Source organism: Chiloscyllium plagiosum, unplaced genomic scaffold, assembly GCF_037043375.1.
Source record: "Chiloscyllium plagiosum isolate Xiang-an unplaced genomic scaffold, Cpla_swu_hap1 HiC_scaffold_23, whole genome shotgun sequence".
Taxonomy (NCBI): domain Eukaryota; kingdom Metazoa; phylum Chordata; class Chondrichthyes; order Orectolobiformes; family Hemiscylliidae; genus Chiloscyllium; species Chiloscyllium plagiosum.
Window position 1 is genome coordinate 40,561,684 of NW_028270161.1, and position 15,415 is coordinate 40,577,098.

The window sequence follows — 15,415 nt, forward strand, 5'->3', positions numbered from 1 at the left end:
TCCTGACACATGAAGTGGTTAACAAACCAGAATCTGACAATGTACACAACAAGGCAAAGAATCAGAAACATATGTTTCACACTGTCAATCTCACAGAAAACACCTATTTCACCACAACATCCAAAGTGTTTTCAAAACTTTACTTAGGTGTTCTCAGAAAACTGGTGGCTTTTCATTATCTGCTCAACACCTATACCCACAACACACATCCAAATGACAGGCAATATTGACAACTGTGGCAATCAGTGGCACAACATCATAACATCTGAACTTATTAGCAAATTACCTACGCATATAGAGATCAGACTCACTTGATATTGTAACTAGTTAAACTACTTTGAAAAAGAAAGAAATGTTGTTTGTATACTTTGCCTTTAAGAGAGCTTTTCTTCAAGGACTCCATGTGCTGTGGCAATGGCAGTTAATCGAGGGTGGTGCTCACTTACCACCCTACCAACCTTCGCATAAACCAAATCATCCGACATTTCCGCCACCTCCAAATGGACCCCACCACCAGGGATATATTTCCCTCCCCACCCCTTTCCGCCTTCCGCAAAGACCGTTCCCTCCGTGACTACCTGGTCAGGTCCATGCACCCCCCAACAACCCACCCTCCTATCCTGGCACCTTCCCTTGCTACCGCGGGAATTGCAAAACCTGCGCCCACACCTCCTCCCTCACCTCCATCCAAGGCTCCAAAGGAGCCTTCCACACCCATCAAAGTTTTACCTGCACATCCACCAATATTATTTATTGTATCCGTTGCTCCCGATGTGGTCTCCTCTACATTGGGGAGACTGGACGCCTCCTAGCAGAGCGCTTTAGGGAACATCTCTGGGACACCCACACAATCAACCACACCGCCCTGTGGCCCAACATTTCAACTCCCCCTTCCACTCAGCTGAGGACATGGAGGTCCTGGGCCTCCTGCACCGCCGCACCCTCACCACCTGACGCCTGGAGGAAGAACGCCTCATCTTCCGCCTCGGAACACTTCAACCCCAGGACATCAATGTGGACTTCACCAGTTTCCTTATTTCCCCTTCCCCCACCTCACCCCAGTTCCAAACTTCCAGCTCAGCACTGTCCCCATGACTTGTCCTTACCTGCCTATCTTCCTTTCCACCTATTCACTCCACCCTCCTCTCTGACGTATCACCTTCATCCCACCCCCATTCACCCATTGTACTCTTTGCTACCTTCCCCCACCCTCTTCCCTGACCTATCACCTTCATCCTCATCCCCATTCACCTATTGTACTCTATGCTACTTTCTCCCCACCCGAAGCCTCCTCTCATTTATCTCTCCACACTTCAGGCTCTCTGCCTGTATTCCTGATGAAGGGCTATTGCCCGAAACATCGATTTTCCTGCTCCTTGAATACTGCCTGAACTGCTGTGCTTTTCCAGCACCACTGTAATCCAGAATCTGGCAGTTAATCTGCTTGGTCTGCGTGTCACAAACATAGAGAAATCAGATAAAAACTATTGGAAAAATGAAATAAAAACAAAAAGTGTTGGAGAAACTCAGATGTTCTGAAAGCATCTGTGGATAAACAAAGTTAATGGTTCATGTCCAATTTAATTTCTTCAGGTATTAGTTGGATTATCGTGATATCTTTTTTTCATAACTTGAAATATGCTTTACAGTTAAACTAACCCACAGACTTAATCAATGCCTAGACGAGCAATTGATTTTCAGACCATTATGATGAACATATGGATGGCTCAGTGGTTAGCTCTGTTGCCTCACAACACCAGGGATTTGGGTTTGATTCCAGACTGTGTGGAGTTTGTACGTTCTCCCTGCGTTTACGTGGGTTTCCGCCAAGTGGTTTCCTCCCACAGTCCAAAGATCTGCAAGTTAGGTAATTTGGCCATGCTAAATTATACATAGTGGTCAGGGAGCTATGGGAAATGCAGGGTGACAGGGATGGGGTGGGTCGGGGTAGGATGCTCTTCGGAGGTTTGGCGTGGACTTGTTGGGCTGAATGGCCTCTTCACACTGTAGGCGATTCTATGTAACATAATGCACTCCAAGAAAATGTAGATTCGATGGAGGTTTACACAACGGGATTACATAACAAAAAAAAAAGGCACAGGTGGGGGGAAAGGACGAGCGAGTGGATTAATTTGTTCTTGCTGAGAATCTGTAAAGATTGACTTTGGCTGCACCTTCATTTTTCGCGGGTCCTCTCATTGTGGAAGGAACAATGCTCTGCCCCGCGAGCCTCGCTCTGGAGGAAGCTTAGCCCCGCGAGTCTCGTTCTGTTCTGGGATCCGGGGAGATCCGCCCCACGAGCTTTGCCCGTCGCCCCGCAAGCCTCGCTCTGAGTTGACGGTTGCGCCACGAGCCTCGTTCTGGGGGGGGGTTAGTCTGCCCCGCTAGCCTCGTTCTGGTGGTCACATTGCCGGGTAACAGTAATGGACGCTCCGGACTGAGGCGGTGAGGGTGTCGGAGGGAGAGACCGCCTCCGCGACCAAATCACCGCAGTATCCGTCATGAAAGAGGCTCGTTAGTTCCTTCTTCGGAGAAAAGGTGTAAGCGATGGCGGGACTCATCAAGAAGCAGATCCTGAAGCATTTGTCCAGGTGAGTGGGCGGTAAATACGGACAGCTCCGAGCGACCGAGATGTTGTCCTCGGGCCCGCTCGACCCGAGCCAGGGGCTGGGGGTGGGCGGCTGCGGTCCCCGCCTCACGCACGGGCGGCGGTATTTGCCGGATTATTGAACCAACTGGTCCGTTATGTACTGAGGAACCCGTTCTTTACATAAATTGATCACAAAACCTCCCAGAGAACGGATGGGTCGAGGCAGGGCAAAAGTCAGGTTTATAACGAGAGGAATGTACAGGGAGATCGGTCAAATAATTATCGACATCGGAGCGCAGGGGAAAGCTTCTTCTCTTGGTGTTTTATTTCAGAGAAATAAATGACAACCGACAGCCCAAGGGAAGCGGAGAAAACTTTTCCCTCCCAAATTGGATTTGGCGAGAGAGACTGGCGGGTTTTGGTGATTTGTCTTGCGGGCGGCATCGATAAGTTCATGGTCCAATTTACAGATGGGAATCTAGTGTTTCAGACTGTGTTCGTGACACGTCGAGACGGGTGGAAACTGTTCGCTTGGTTCAGATTTTCCAGCTAAGAATGAACTCAGCGTGGCGGAGAGGGAGGGAGAGAATGAGCTTTGTCATTGTGCATGTTTTCCACCTCAGTGAAAATAGACAGCTCAAATGCTGAGCTGAGATTTGGGATCGTACGTTAAATGACCGCTGGAGTTCTGTTGTGAATTGCGTGGGGACAGAAGCATCGCACTGATATTTTGCGCTGAACACCCAGTTGGCGCAGACACACGCATCATTGTAGGTGGTGCTGGTTTGAAACTGGATTGCCATGTTTTGCAGATACACCTGTCGGCTGAATAGATGATGTCACACTCAGTTAGGGTTGTACCTTAAATACAACATGCTGAATCATTTGAAGTATTTTCACTTGATTTCAGGGCTTTTGACGTCATGTCAGCTTTTTAACATAGAAGTAGGAAATGTGAACGAAAAATGTAGGATTTACTGCCATCTTGTCATGCGAAACAGTGTGAGGGTGACACAAGTTCGGGTATATTGCCGTCCTTTGATTAGTGAACCAAAAATATTTGAGATTTGGTCAAAGCTGGAAGTGCTGTTAGTGTTACTTTCTCCTAATCCATCATTTTCATTAAAAACCATGAAACAATCTTTATTTTTAAAAATAAGAGATTAAATAGAACAACACGAGAGACGGTGAGCTGCAACACTATTCCAACTGTGGATCTGAAATAAATCTGGAAGAACAAGAGGTGGACATGTAACTACCATATTGTTGAGTGAAGGAAATTTGTCATTGTTACCTCACCAGGCATACTTATGACAATTCACTAATGTAGTTGACTCTTGACTCTGCTCTGAAATGGCCCAGCACACTATTCAGTTGTACTAAACTGGTATAACTTTCACATAGATGCAGTGGCTGAAGAAAAGAATTTAGCATCATTTTCTCAGTGGCAATCAACAGTAGACAGTTAATATTGACATTAAGTACAAATTAATGGTTTAAAAAAGACTTGTGCTTTTTGTTGACCTCTGCTTTGCTTCTGATAAAATGGATGCTTACTCACTTCTTTGAAATGTGTTGTAGTTCCTTCATTGATATTCAGTCAAAATCTTGGACTTCCCTATGAAACAGCACTTGACCACACAATCCAGCGGTTAAAGAAGGAAACTGATCATCACCACCCTCTTGTGGGCCATAAGCAATCACCAGCAATATTCATCATTTAATATTTTAAAGTAGAAAATATTATGATAAAATATTTCAGATCATTTTTAAACTACTAACATATTAGATCTAATCACTATCTTCAAGTTTTTAAGTCACTTCTCTATTAGGTATATTATTGCTTTGGTTTTTCAGGCCTAAATGACTTGGATTTAGCTCACAACACAAGTCTGCCTTTCCTGGGAACTCAGGAGGTAGATTATATTTGAAATTTTGAGTCCTTACTCCTAATTTGAGGATGTTGCTGCCAAATTAAATTGTTGGCCAAATAACTTGGATTGTAACATGCTTGTCTGGGAAGTAGACATTTGGCAGGGCTACATCTACCGTTGAAAGTGTCAGGAAAGCACAAGTGTCAGGAAACCACATAGACCAGCAGCTCATGCAAGTCTAAAACTGTTGGAAATTTTAGTGTAAATATTGCACCAGCGAAAGATGGTCCTGTTCAGAACTGTAACGCATCCTGCAGTAAGCTGCATGAAGGGCAATCACTGACTGAGACAGTGCAGTGACCAATCCCTTGTGACTGGATTCAAATGAGAAAGAAGTTTGCTGTTATCAGTTGAAAATTGAAGGTAGGTAGTTGTTTGCATGCTTGTTTACATATTTTAGTGAGGCCCACCCAAGCACGACTTGAATTTAAATTAAGATCTTTCATGTCCTTTTGGGACCTGTAATTTATGGTTTTATACTTGAACATTCTGCACACCTATTCTTGGTGCCAGGACTGAGTGCACAGCTTTCAGATAGATAGAGGTAGTTTCCAGGGAAAGCAAGTATGCATTTTCCTTCTGATTTAGATTGAGGGACTCCATCTCTTCTAGAATTTCTTAGTGGGGTCAACACTGATAGATGAGGAGGTTAGCCTTGGTCACATAACAGTCTATTCCTGCTGAAGGGCTTATGCCTGAAACGTCGATTCTCCTGCACCTTGAATGCTGCTTGACCTGCTGTGCTTTTCCAGCTCCACACTGTTGACACAACAGTCCACCCAACTTTAACCTTTCCCTTAGATTCAATGTACTGTTTCTCCAAAAAATTTAGGCTGTATGTGCTATATCATTATAATGCTACATCTTTGACAGTGCTCAGGAGGATGTTTCTGTGATTAGTTACCCAATGAAAATTAGTGCAAATCCTTTTATTCAGGCTGAGATTGAAAAGTGGAACCCTGATACTTGTACAGATGTCACATGCCAAACTTTGAGCTCAAAATAACCTTGTCGTCTATCATAACTGTCCTACTTGTCTAGTTAATAGCTCCTTATAATACCTAACGTCTCATAATCCTCTTTGGGCTGAAAACTGAATGATATGGAAAATTTTCCTTCTGGTTTGCATGCTTGGTACAATCCAATACAACGGAAACTTTCTGTGTCTGTTAGTTCTGCAGGATGAGCTGTTCATACTCCAGTTATTGCTTATAGTCCATCCCTCAGCAGGTGGTACAATTTTGGGGAAATGCTATATTATGAAGAAGACTGGTCTTGGTTGCCATATCCAAGCAAATATAAAGGAGACCTAACTTTGTCGTCATTGCTTCAAAAGAAGATGGTGATGTTCTTGCTTTGGAGTCGGAAAGATGTGCATTCAAACCCTATTCAAGACTTGAGTGCTTAATCTAATTTGAATTTGGTAAAGTACAGAGGAAGTGATGTACTATTGGATGTGCTGTCTTTGAGTTTAAACATTAAAGAGAGACCGTATCTACATTTTGACTTGGATAGTAGGGAGATCCTCAAGCATTCCTTTTTTAAAAAAAAAAGGAAGTTCTCCTGGGGTCTGGGCAATACTTCACACCCTGAAACTGATGGGCTAGTCATTTGCCTTATTTCTGTGGGTGTTTGTTGTGAGCAAACTAGTTTGTATACTTGTCTACAAAACAATACACTTAAATCATTCACAGTCAACAAAATATGTTAAGTGTATTGTTTTGTAGTCTGTTGGTGAGCAAGGAATCCTATATAAATGTCACATTATTTAAAACAAGTAGGCAATATAGGAGGCTTTGTGCAAATGAGCCATTTGATTGTACTGTGTATGACCAGAAGAGTTAAGGCTTTAGTGCACCTGCATTAGTCAACCCATCTTGCGGTCCTCCGCCTCATCTCAGCCATAATTGGAACCCACAGAGGGATATTCACCCTCGCCCTGCTTGATGTGATCTAAATGCTAGCGACAGTGAAGAGGAATGAAGGATAGAACAATCAGAGGAAAAAATGTGGCAATGCTAAACTACTGAAGTACATCAGCTGATACGTTGAAAACAATAACTAAGTGTAACTTAATAACTGAAAGAAAAATGACACCACTTCAAACGAATTTCTCTTGTGGTGTGCACAGCATGTTAGTTTTCATACTGTTTTGTAGAGATGGACAGCATTTTTGGGTGGATTTGAAATCTGAAGTAGGTCTGATTTACATAATCTTATATTATTGTTAAAAGGTTTGCCTTATCTTATGTTAGTTCCCTTCCAATTCAGGTGCACTTTGTCCTTCTTACACAGGTCATTCCATTGTTTCCTTGTTGAGAGATTGTATAGTGTTTATGTCAGGGTGAAATTCCCACAAAAGTACCTGTACAGACATATGGACTGTAAAAGTTGTGATCCTCACCACAGCTTTGTTGTGTGATTCTCCTCAAGAAAATCTAGTCTCAATAAATGGAATTGTTCAAACAATAGAGTTGCTGTCTTCACTTAAACTTCCCCAGATGATTTAGGTTTAGTTTCAAAATTTTGCTGTCGTTACTAGACATCACAATGAATTATTTTGAGCTTTACGTTTTTTATTGCTGAAAACATTTGTGTCCCACTTGGAAAAGCCATTGCTCAGATCAACAACATCTCATTCTTGACTTTACCAGAACTGATTGCTTGATGACAACAATGAAGATTGGTTTTTAGTACAATTTGTATCTCTTTTCAATATTTTATTTTGATGGCTATGGTACCGTCCATTTTATTCTGTATCTGGTGGCCAAAAATAGCTACTTTTTTGATAGTCTGGAAGTCACCATGCTTGTTGTGATGTGCTGATACTAACATAGCAGTTGCTGAATTAAAAATTATTTTTTTTTCCTAAGTCCCTGTTCTGTATTGATAATTTGGATTAGCTCAGTGATACAAAAATCATGGCTTCTTCAAATATCACATCAGTTGAATAACGGAGCTGATGTTTTAGTGCAGTTCTTGGACAGTGCCATGTTATCGGAATACTATGCTTATGATGTGATCAGCAGTTTATTGTTCAAGTGAGAAATGTTAAAGATCCAGTAGCCTTATTCTTCGAATACTATATTATTCTGTTTCTGACCTGGCTCTCTTGAGCAATGTGACTATGATCAGTTTAGCTGGCCATTCAGTTGGTTCTTATTTGTAGACTGTCTCGCTCTCTTCTTTTAGTCATTTACATAAGTGATTTGGATGTATAGTTAGTAAGTTTGCAGATGACACCAAAATTGGAGGTGTCGTGGACAGCGAAGAAGGTTACCTCAGATTACAATAGGATCTTGACCAGATGGGCCAGTGGGCTGAGAAGTGGCAGATGGAGTTAAATTCAGATAAATGTGAGGTGCTGCATTTTGGAAAAGCAAATCTTAGCAGGACTTATACACTTAATGGTAAGGTTCTAGGGAGTGTTGCTGAACAAAGACCTTGGAGTGCAGGTTCATAGCTCCTTGAAAGTGGATTCGCAGGTAGATAGGATAGTGAAGAAGGTGTTTGGTATGCTTTCTTTTATTGGTCAGAATATTGAATACAGGAGTAGGGAGGTCATAGAACAATACAGCGCAGAACAGACCCTTTGGCCCTTGATGTTGTGCCGACCTGTGAACTATTCTCAGCTCATCCCCCTATACTATCCCAAAATCATCCTTTATCTAAGGATTGTTTAAATCTCCCTAATGTGGCTGAGTTGACTACATTAGCAGGTAGGGCATTCCACGCCCTTACCACTCTCTGCTTAAAGAACCTGCCTCTGACACATCTGTCTGAAATCTATCCCCTCTCAATTTGTAGTTATGCCCCCTCGTACAAGCTGACGTTATCATCCTAGGAAAAGGTCTTTCATTGTCTACCCTAACCAATCCTCTGTTCATCTCGTATGTCTCTATCCAATGAGAACAGACCCAAGTCTCTCAGCCTTTCCTCATAAGACCTTTCCTCCAGACCAGGCAACGTCCTGGTAAATCTCCTCTACACCCTTTCCAATGCTTCCACATGCTTCCTGTAATGGGGGCGAACAGAACTGTACACAATATTCCAAGTGTAGCCGCACCAGCATCTTGTATAGTTGTAACATGATATTGCGGTTCCGGAACTCAATTACTCTACCAATGAAACCTAACACACCGTATGCCTTCTTAACAGCACTATCCACCTGGGAGGCAACTTTCAGAGATCTATGTACATGGACTCCAAGATCCCTCTGCACATCCACACTACCAAGAATCTTTCCATTGACCCAGTACTCTGCCTTCCTGTTATTCTTCCCAAAGTGCATCACCTCACATTTAGCTGCATTGAACTCCATTTGCCACCTCTCAGCCCAATTCTGCAGTTTATCCAAGTCCCCCTGCAACCTGTAACATTCTTCCAAACTGTCCACTACTCCCCCTGTCGTCTGCAAATTGACTAATCCATCCACCTGTGCCTGCATCTAAATCATTTATAAAAATGACAAACAACAGTGGTCTCAAAACAGATCCTTGTGGCACACCACTAGTAACTGGACTCCAGCTATTTTCCATCAACCACCATTCGCTGCCTTCTTCCAGAAAGCCAGTGTCTAATCCAAACTGCTAAATCACCCTCAGTTCCATGCCTCTGCATTTTCTCCATCAGCCTACCTTGTGGAACCTTATCAAAGGCTTTACTGAAGTCCATGTATACCACATCCACTGCCCTACACTCATCTACATGCTTGGTCACCCTCTCAAAAAAAACTCAGAGGTTTGTGAGACACGACCTGCCCTTGACGAAACCATGTTGACTATCTGAAATCAAATTGTTGCTTACGAGATGATTAAATGCCTTTCCTCGGACTCAGTTTTTAAAATCTGCTCCCCATTCAGGAGACTGCAGCAGCATACAGTGCGCGACACCCCACCCCCAATACTGCCCACCCTCTCCCAAACCCGTTCCAACACTGCCCGTCCCTAATCTAGTCCAATAAAGCACTTGAGCCCTTGCCCCCAACAGTGCCCCCTGTCCTCCCCTGCACCCCATCCAACCCACCTCTGCCCCCCCAACCCCGATCCCCAACCCTGTTCAACGCCGCCTTCTACCCGTCCCAGCTCCCAACCCCATCCAACGCTACCCCCCCTGCTCCCCAACCCTGTCCAACATTGCCCTACCCGCCCCGACCCTGTCTGGGGCAGCCAGACTGTACACCAACAACAAGGCTGCTACTGCAGCTGCTTTTCTGGGGTAAGTCTCCAAATAGCGCGCGCATGCACGCAAGCACAACACAGCCACAGCCCCACACACAACTTTTTGACAGGTTCCATGTTTGTCCTAGAGAGATTATCTGGGGCGGGGGTTTGCGATACACCTCTCTGTAGAACTCCAGGGAAGAGTATGGGGAGAGAGGACGAGAGGTCAGCCATTTAGAGATGGTGCCTGTTTAATCACTGTCAACAAAAGACGCGATCACTGTTGGAAGCAGGTCTTTGATGTAATGTTTCTATCGGGACCTCAAGAACTCCTTTGGATAATCCAATTTTCGGATAATTGGTATTTGGATAATCTAGGTTCCTCTGTACTCCACTCCTGATGAAGAGGTGACACCTCGAACGCCAGTGCTTCCAAATAAACCTGTTGGACTATAACCTGGTATTGTGTGGTTTTTAACTTTGTCCACCCTACCTCCAACCCATGACTAAATAAGTTAGAAATTGTACCTATACTTAATAAAGGATATTAAACTGATTACCACAGCTGGGTTGTGAGATTTGTTTCTGATTTGCTGATGTGAGTTTCATTCATTCATTCATTCAATTTCACATGACAACAGTGTTAAAAGGCATTTAACAAGTATATACTAATTGGGGAAACTGTTTGGTTTTTTGTAATCTATTCCGTTCCTGGAGATCGTTGGTAAGGGCTGAATTAATATTATAATGTTTGTGGAGACTTGATGGGGATGGTATTGTTTAGGATATTGACACCTAATTCAAAGGTAGCTTTTGATGTAGAAACCGGCATGATCGAGGTTTAAGGTGAATGGGTTGAAAGGGATGTTTTAATTTTAGGTTGTATTGTAATAGTAAAATATACTACAAAACACAGTTTTATGAATAAAACTTGTAGTAAACAATGGATTAGTAAATGGTTATGAATAAATGAAAGGGAACCCAGTAATAATGAACATAGCAAGCTGGTGGGTGAATTAGTAAAGAGAACGTAAAACATTATCTCACATCAGTCCCTAGCATGCTTGTCTGGAAGAGTGTGACAAGTGAAAAGATTGTCATTCCTACACTGAAATTTAATTTACTCCACATGATGCAATGGAGAGCCACCAGATACAGCAGGAGGTTTATTTTAGTTGGTGCTTAAAGTAATGAGTGTGACCTGATATCCACTTGGGTCAAACATGTGTCATCAGTTCTGAAAGCAGCATAAACCTGCTTCTTTGTTTCAAAAGAGTTGTGTTTCTGGTGCTCACGTTTATATTGAAAGTTAATTGCATCTGATTTTTTTAAACAATAAGAGGTAGAGGAAAGACTTCAATAATAAAGTGAGCTGAGAGAAGGTCAGGCAGCATGATAGTACATTGCACTAGTACAGTATGGAATGATATACTGCAAGATCTTCATTCCAGTTCTAGCTGTGGTGATATGTTTTTGTAATTCGGATTTCAGGCATATTGTCAAACCATATTGAGGGTTATTTTGGACTGGTGGGGGAAAGGAAAATATTTTGTTTTAACATTTGGAGAAACAGTGGGGTGATGGAGATTTTTGTGGTTGCGCTCCTGAGAAAGAAAAATGAATGGAAAATGTTACGACCTGGTGGTAAACCCTCCTGCTAAGTTAACCAAACACACAGAAAGGCTCATCTTATCTCGTAATCTGTTAAAGTATGAGGGACAGAGAACTACCCAAATTCCACTGTTGAACAAAAATATCAATTTTATCCTTTAATGCTAAAAGTGAACATTAAACAACTATTTACAACACGAAGCCTCCATTCTCTTAAATATTGGTGATCTAATTCCAACTCAATAACAATATACCTATCCAATAAAGCCCATATTAAATTTACAAGAACTTAATTTTCAAAACCAGAGAGCGGCTGTTGTCTCTGGTGTCGATCTTCCTCTGTTTGTACATCTCCCTGGGTCACCTTCGGTCTTCTGCTGTAAAGATGTTTCATATGAAAAAGGTACCTTTGTCAGAGAATGTGGTGAATAGTAGTCTTTCAATGGCAGTTGGTGCTTTTTGTGGCCAATTGTCCAAAATTCCGGGTTTTTTTGTAATACCCCAAACGTCAGATTTTCTCATTGGTTTGATGTTGTCAAAACAGTAAAATTCAAATTCAGTTGGGTTTTAGTATCTTGGGGCACAATTTAAACTGGTTAAATTTGAACTGCTGTGAAAACAACTGAGGTATCTAGGTTACATCTTTTTATTTTCCAGCACACTGTGACTGCTAGTCAGTCACATGACAGTTGCATGCCAGCTTTCAGCTTTCACTCTCTGTTAAAGGTACAGTACACACCTTCAACTTCATAACAAAAAGAAGGCAGAAGAATCAAATTACAATTGAATAACTTTGAAAGATCTTAACGGTGCTAATCGAAACAGTACATTAAAGTTTTGCATTTTGGCAAAGCTGGAGCAAATTATTTTTGTTTTTGAACCAACTTAGCCATGTGAGAGAGAGATATGAAATAAAAGCAGAAAATGCAGAACAGAAATGCAGATAGAAAATCAGTCAGGTAGAGTTGCCATTTCAGCTCCGTGATGTTTCATCATGGGCACAGCTTATGAGGAGGAGCAGAACAAAAGAGCAAAGAATTGTTGATGGAGGCCATAATTCATTATAAATAGAAAAGTCAGAATAAGTTCTATTCTGTTTCAAAATAATCACTGCACAAAATACACTTTGGTAACAAAGGTCATTCTTTTTTCATTTCCTTCATCTCCCAAATGAAGTTCAAGGAAAGAACCATGAGCAATTGAATCCATTAGCTTAAGATCTAACCTTCAATTTTACTTCATACTGGCAATTAAGCTAACTAGTACTGTACATACTGTAAGCGTTTAAGAGTAATAAAGGCATAGGGAAATGCTGCACAGAAACAGACCCTTCAGTCCAACTCGCCATGGCAACTAGATATCCTAAATAAATCTAGTCCCATTTACCAGTATTTGGTCCATACTCCTCTAAACTATTCATATACACATCCAGATGCATTTTAACTGTTGCAATTGTACCAGCCTCCACCACTTCCTCTGGCAGCTCATTCCATACATGAACCACCCTCCGCATGAAATAGTTGCCCCTTGGGTGCCTGTTAAATCATTCCCACCCATCTTTAAACTGTGCCCTCTAATTTTGGACTTTCCCACCCTGGAGAAAATACCTTGTCTATTTTACCTATCCATGCCCTTCCTGACCTTCTAAACCTCTGTAAGGTTACCCTTCAGTCTCCAATGCGCCAGGGAAATAGCCCCAGCTTATTCAACCTCTTCCTGTAGCTCAAATCCTTCAACCCTGGCAATGTTCTTGTAAATCTTTTCTGAACCCTTTCAAGTTTTACAACATTCTTCCTGTAGCAGGAGGACCAGAACTGAATACAGTATTCTAATAATGGCCTAACCAATGTCCTGTACAGCTGCAACATGACCTACCTACTCCTATATTCAATATACTGACCAAAATAACTTCATTGAGTTTTTTGAAAAAGTAACAAAGAGGATTGATGAGGGCAGAGCAGTGGATGTGATCCTCATGGATTTCAGCAAGGCATTTTGACAAGGTTCCTTATGATACACTTAGTCAGCAAGGTTAGATCACACAGAATAGAGGGCGAACTCGCTATTTGGATGCAGAACTGACTCGAAGGTAGAAGACTGAGGGTGGTAGTGGAGAGTTGCTTTTCAGACAGGGGACTTAGACCAGGATTGGAGCTGGGTTCATGCTTTTTGTCATTTATATAAATGATTTGGATGTGAACATAGGAGGTAGGGTTAATAAGTTGGCAGGTGACACCAAAATTGGAGGTGTAGCAGACAGTGATGAAGGTTACTTCCGAGTACAATGGGATCTTGATCAGATGGGTCAATGAGTCGAGGAGTGGCAGATGGAGTTTAATTTAGATAAATGTGAGGTACTGCATTTTGGAAAGGCAAATCAGGGCAGGACTTATACATTTAATGGTAAGGTCCTAGGGAGTGTTGCTGATCAAAGAGACCATGGAGAGCAGGTCCACAGTTCCTTAAAACTTCCTTAGTGAAGAAGGTGTTTGCTTTTGCAATCCAGCATTCATTTTCACTTCAGAAATTTGGATTGACAACTTCTACAGTATTTGACTTGTTTAGGGTCTAGTATTTGCTGAAAAAAGTTTAAGTGCTGGAAGGTCTGGGACTGATTTGACAACAGAACTTTCGTGGTTCTGCAAAGCTGTGTATGATCTCAACATGAGTCAAGAGTGAGCTGAGTGAGAGTGCTACCGTACCCCAGCCCCTCCCCACTCCCTTTTTATCTCACCACCACCTTGGCTCAAGCCTCATTCCTGATGAAGGTCTTTTGCCCTAAACATTGATTCTCCTGTTCCTTGGATGCTGCCTAACCTGCTGCGCTTTTTCAGCATCACTCTCTAAACGCTAATCACCAGCATCGGCAGTCTCACTTTCACCTATACTCTCAACATGGCCTACTCACTCATCTGTTGTCAAAGCCCATTCGTTAATTAATTCTTGCTAGAATTGGGGAGATTGTGATGTGATTTGCTAGATGTTTAAACGAGTTAAGGATATAATTGATTTAAGTGGCCCTTAATGAGGGGATTAGATATAATTTGAAATGTAAGGGATTTATCCAGTGCTGTGGAATGTACTGCTTGAGTTGATGGCTGAAGGAGACCACAGCGACACAGTGTTGAAAATATACTGGTTGAAAGAAGAAAGAATGATAGAATATAAGTGAGTACGTGTAATCATAAATACTGCTCATTTAGAGGTTAATACTGATTTGCACTTCATGCGCTGAGCTGCTGATTTGTGTGTTGTAAATTTCATGTAACAAAACAAACAAGGAAATAACTATCTTTCAAGTGCATATGCCTTTTAATAACAGTCACTATAATCTTACTGGGGCTGCTATGTCATCATTATAGAGATGACCAGTATTGGTTTAACCTGGGGATCACCATGCCACAGGTGAGGGGAGAGTTTGAAAAGGTGAATCCATCACAGTATCCTCCACTGACGCAGGGACTGAATGCATGCTGTTCACACCATAGAATCCTTACACTTTGTAAACAGGCCATTGAGCCCATCAAATTTACATCCACCCTCCAAACAACATCCCATCCAAATCCACTCCCTTACCCTATCCCATCGCTAATCCACTTAGCCTGAACATCCCTGGACACAATGGGTAACTTAACATGGTCAATTTATCTAATCTGCACAACTTTGAACTGTGGGGGGGGAAACAGACATGCAGAGAATGTGCAAACCCCACACACAGTCCCTTGAGGGTGAAATGAACCAGAGTCCCTGGCATTGAGAGGCAGCAGTGCTAACCACTGAGCCACCGTGCAGCCCATAATGCATTACTCTGCTTTGCAAACAGCCATGCAGCCAACTGAGCCAATCAACCTCCTATTTTTTGAATATTTGGTTTGTAACTATAGGGCACTTCGAATAGTTGGGGCTATTTCAACATTAGTTGCTGTAATGCCCATTTCAAAGTGATAAAGCATGACATTTTGGCAGGCCTTCCATTAGCTATGTTTGAATAGCATGAGACACTTCTGTGTGATTCCATTTCCATTTGGCAGTTGGTCATTTTGACTTTTATTTGCTATTTTCAAAATTTTCATTTGTTTAAAAGTTAGACTCCTTGTTTGTGCTGAATTAACCAATTT

General features: G+C 42.2%; 1 protein-coding gene across 5 annotated transcripts in view; it reads left to right on the top strand.

The window, feature by feature from the left end:
• Positions 1 to 2,420: 2,420 nt before the first annotated feature.
• The window catches only part of bltp3b (bridge-like lipid transfer protein family member 3B), a 148,895-nt gene continuing 135,900 nt past the window's right edge, over positions 2,421 to 15,415 (top strand). For 3 of the 5 annotated variants that reach the window (XM_087999554.1, XM_087999555.1, XM_043713654.2), the window contains exon 1: positions 2,421 to 2,591. In XM_087999554.1, coding sequence (XP_087855680.1) covers positions 2,548 to 2,591 — 44 coding nt within the window. In that variant the 5' untranslated portion in view covers positions 2,421 to 2,547. The remainder of the gene's footprint in view (positions 2,592 to 15,415) is intronic. The other 2 variants (XM_043713651.2, XM_043713653.2) reach the window with 2 other exon arrangements.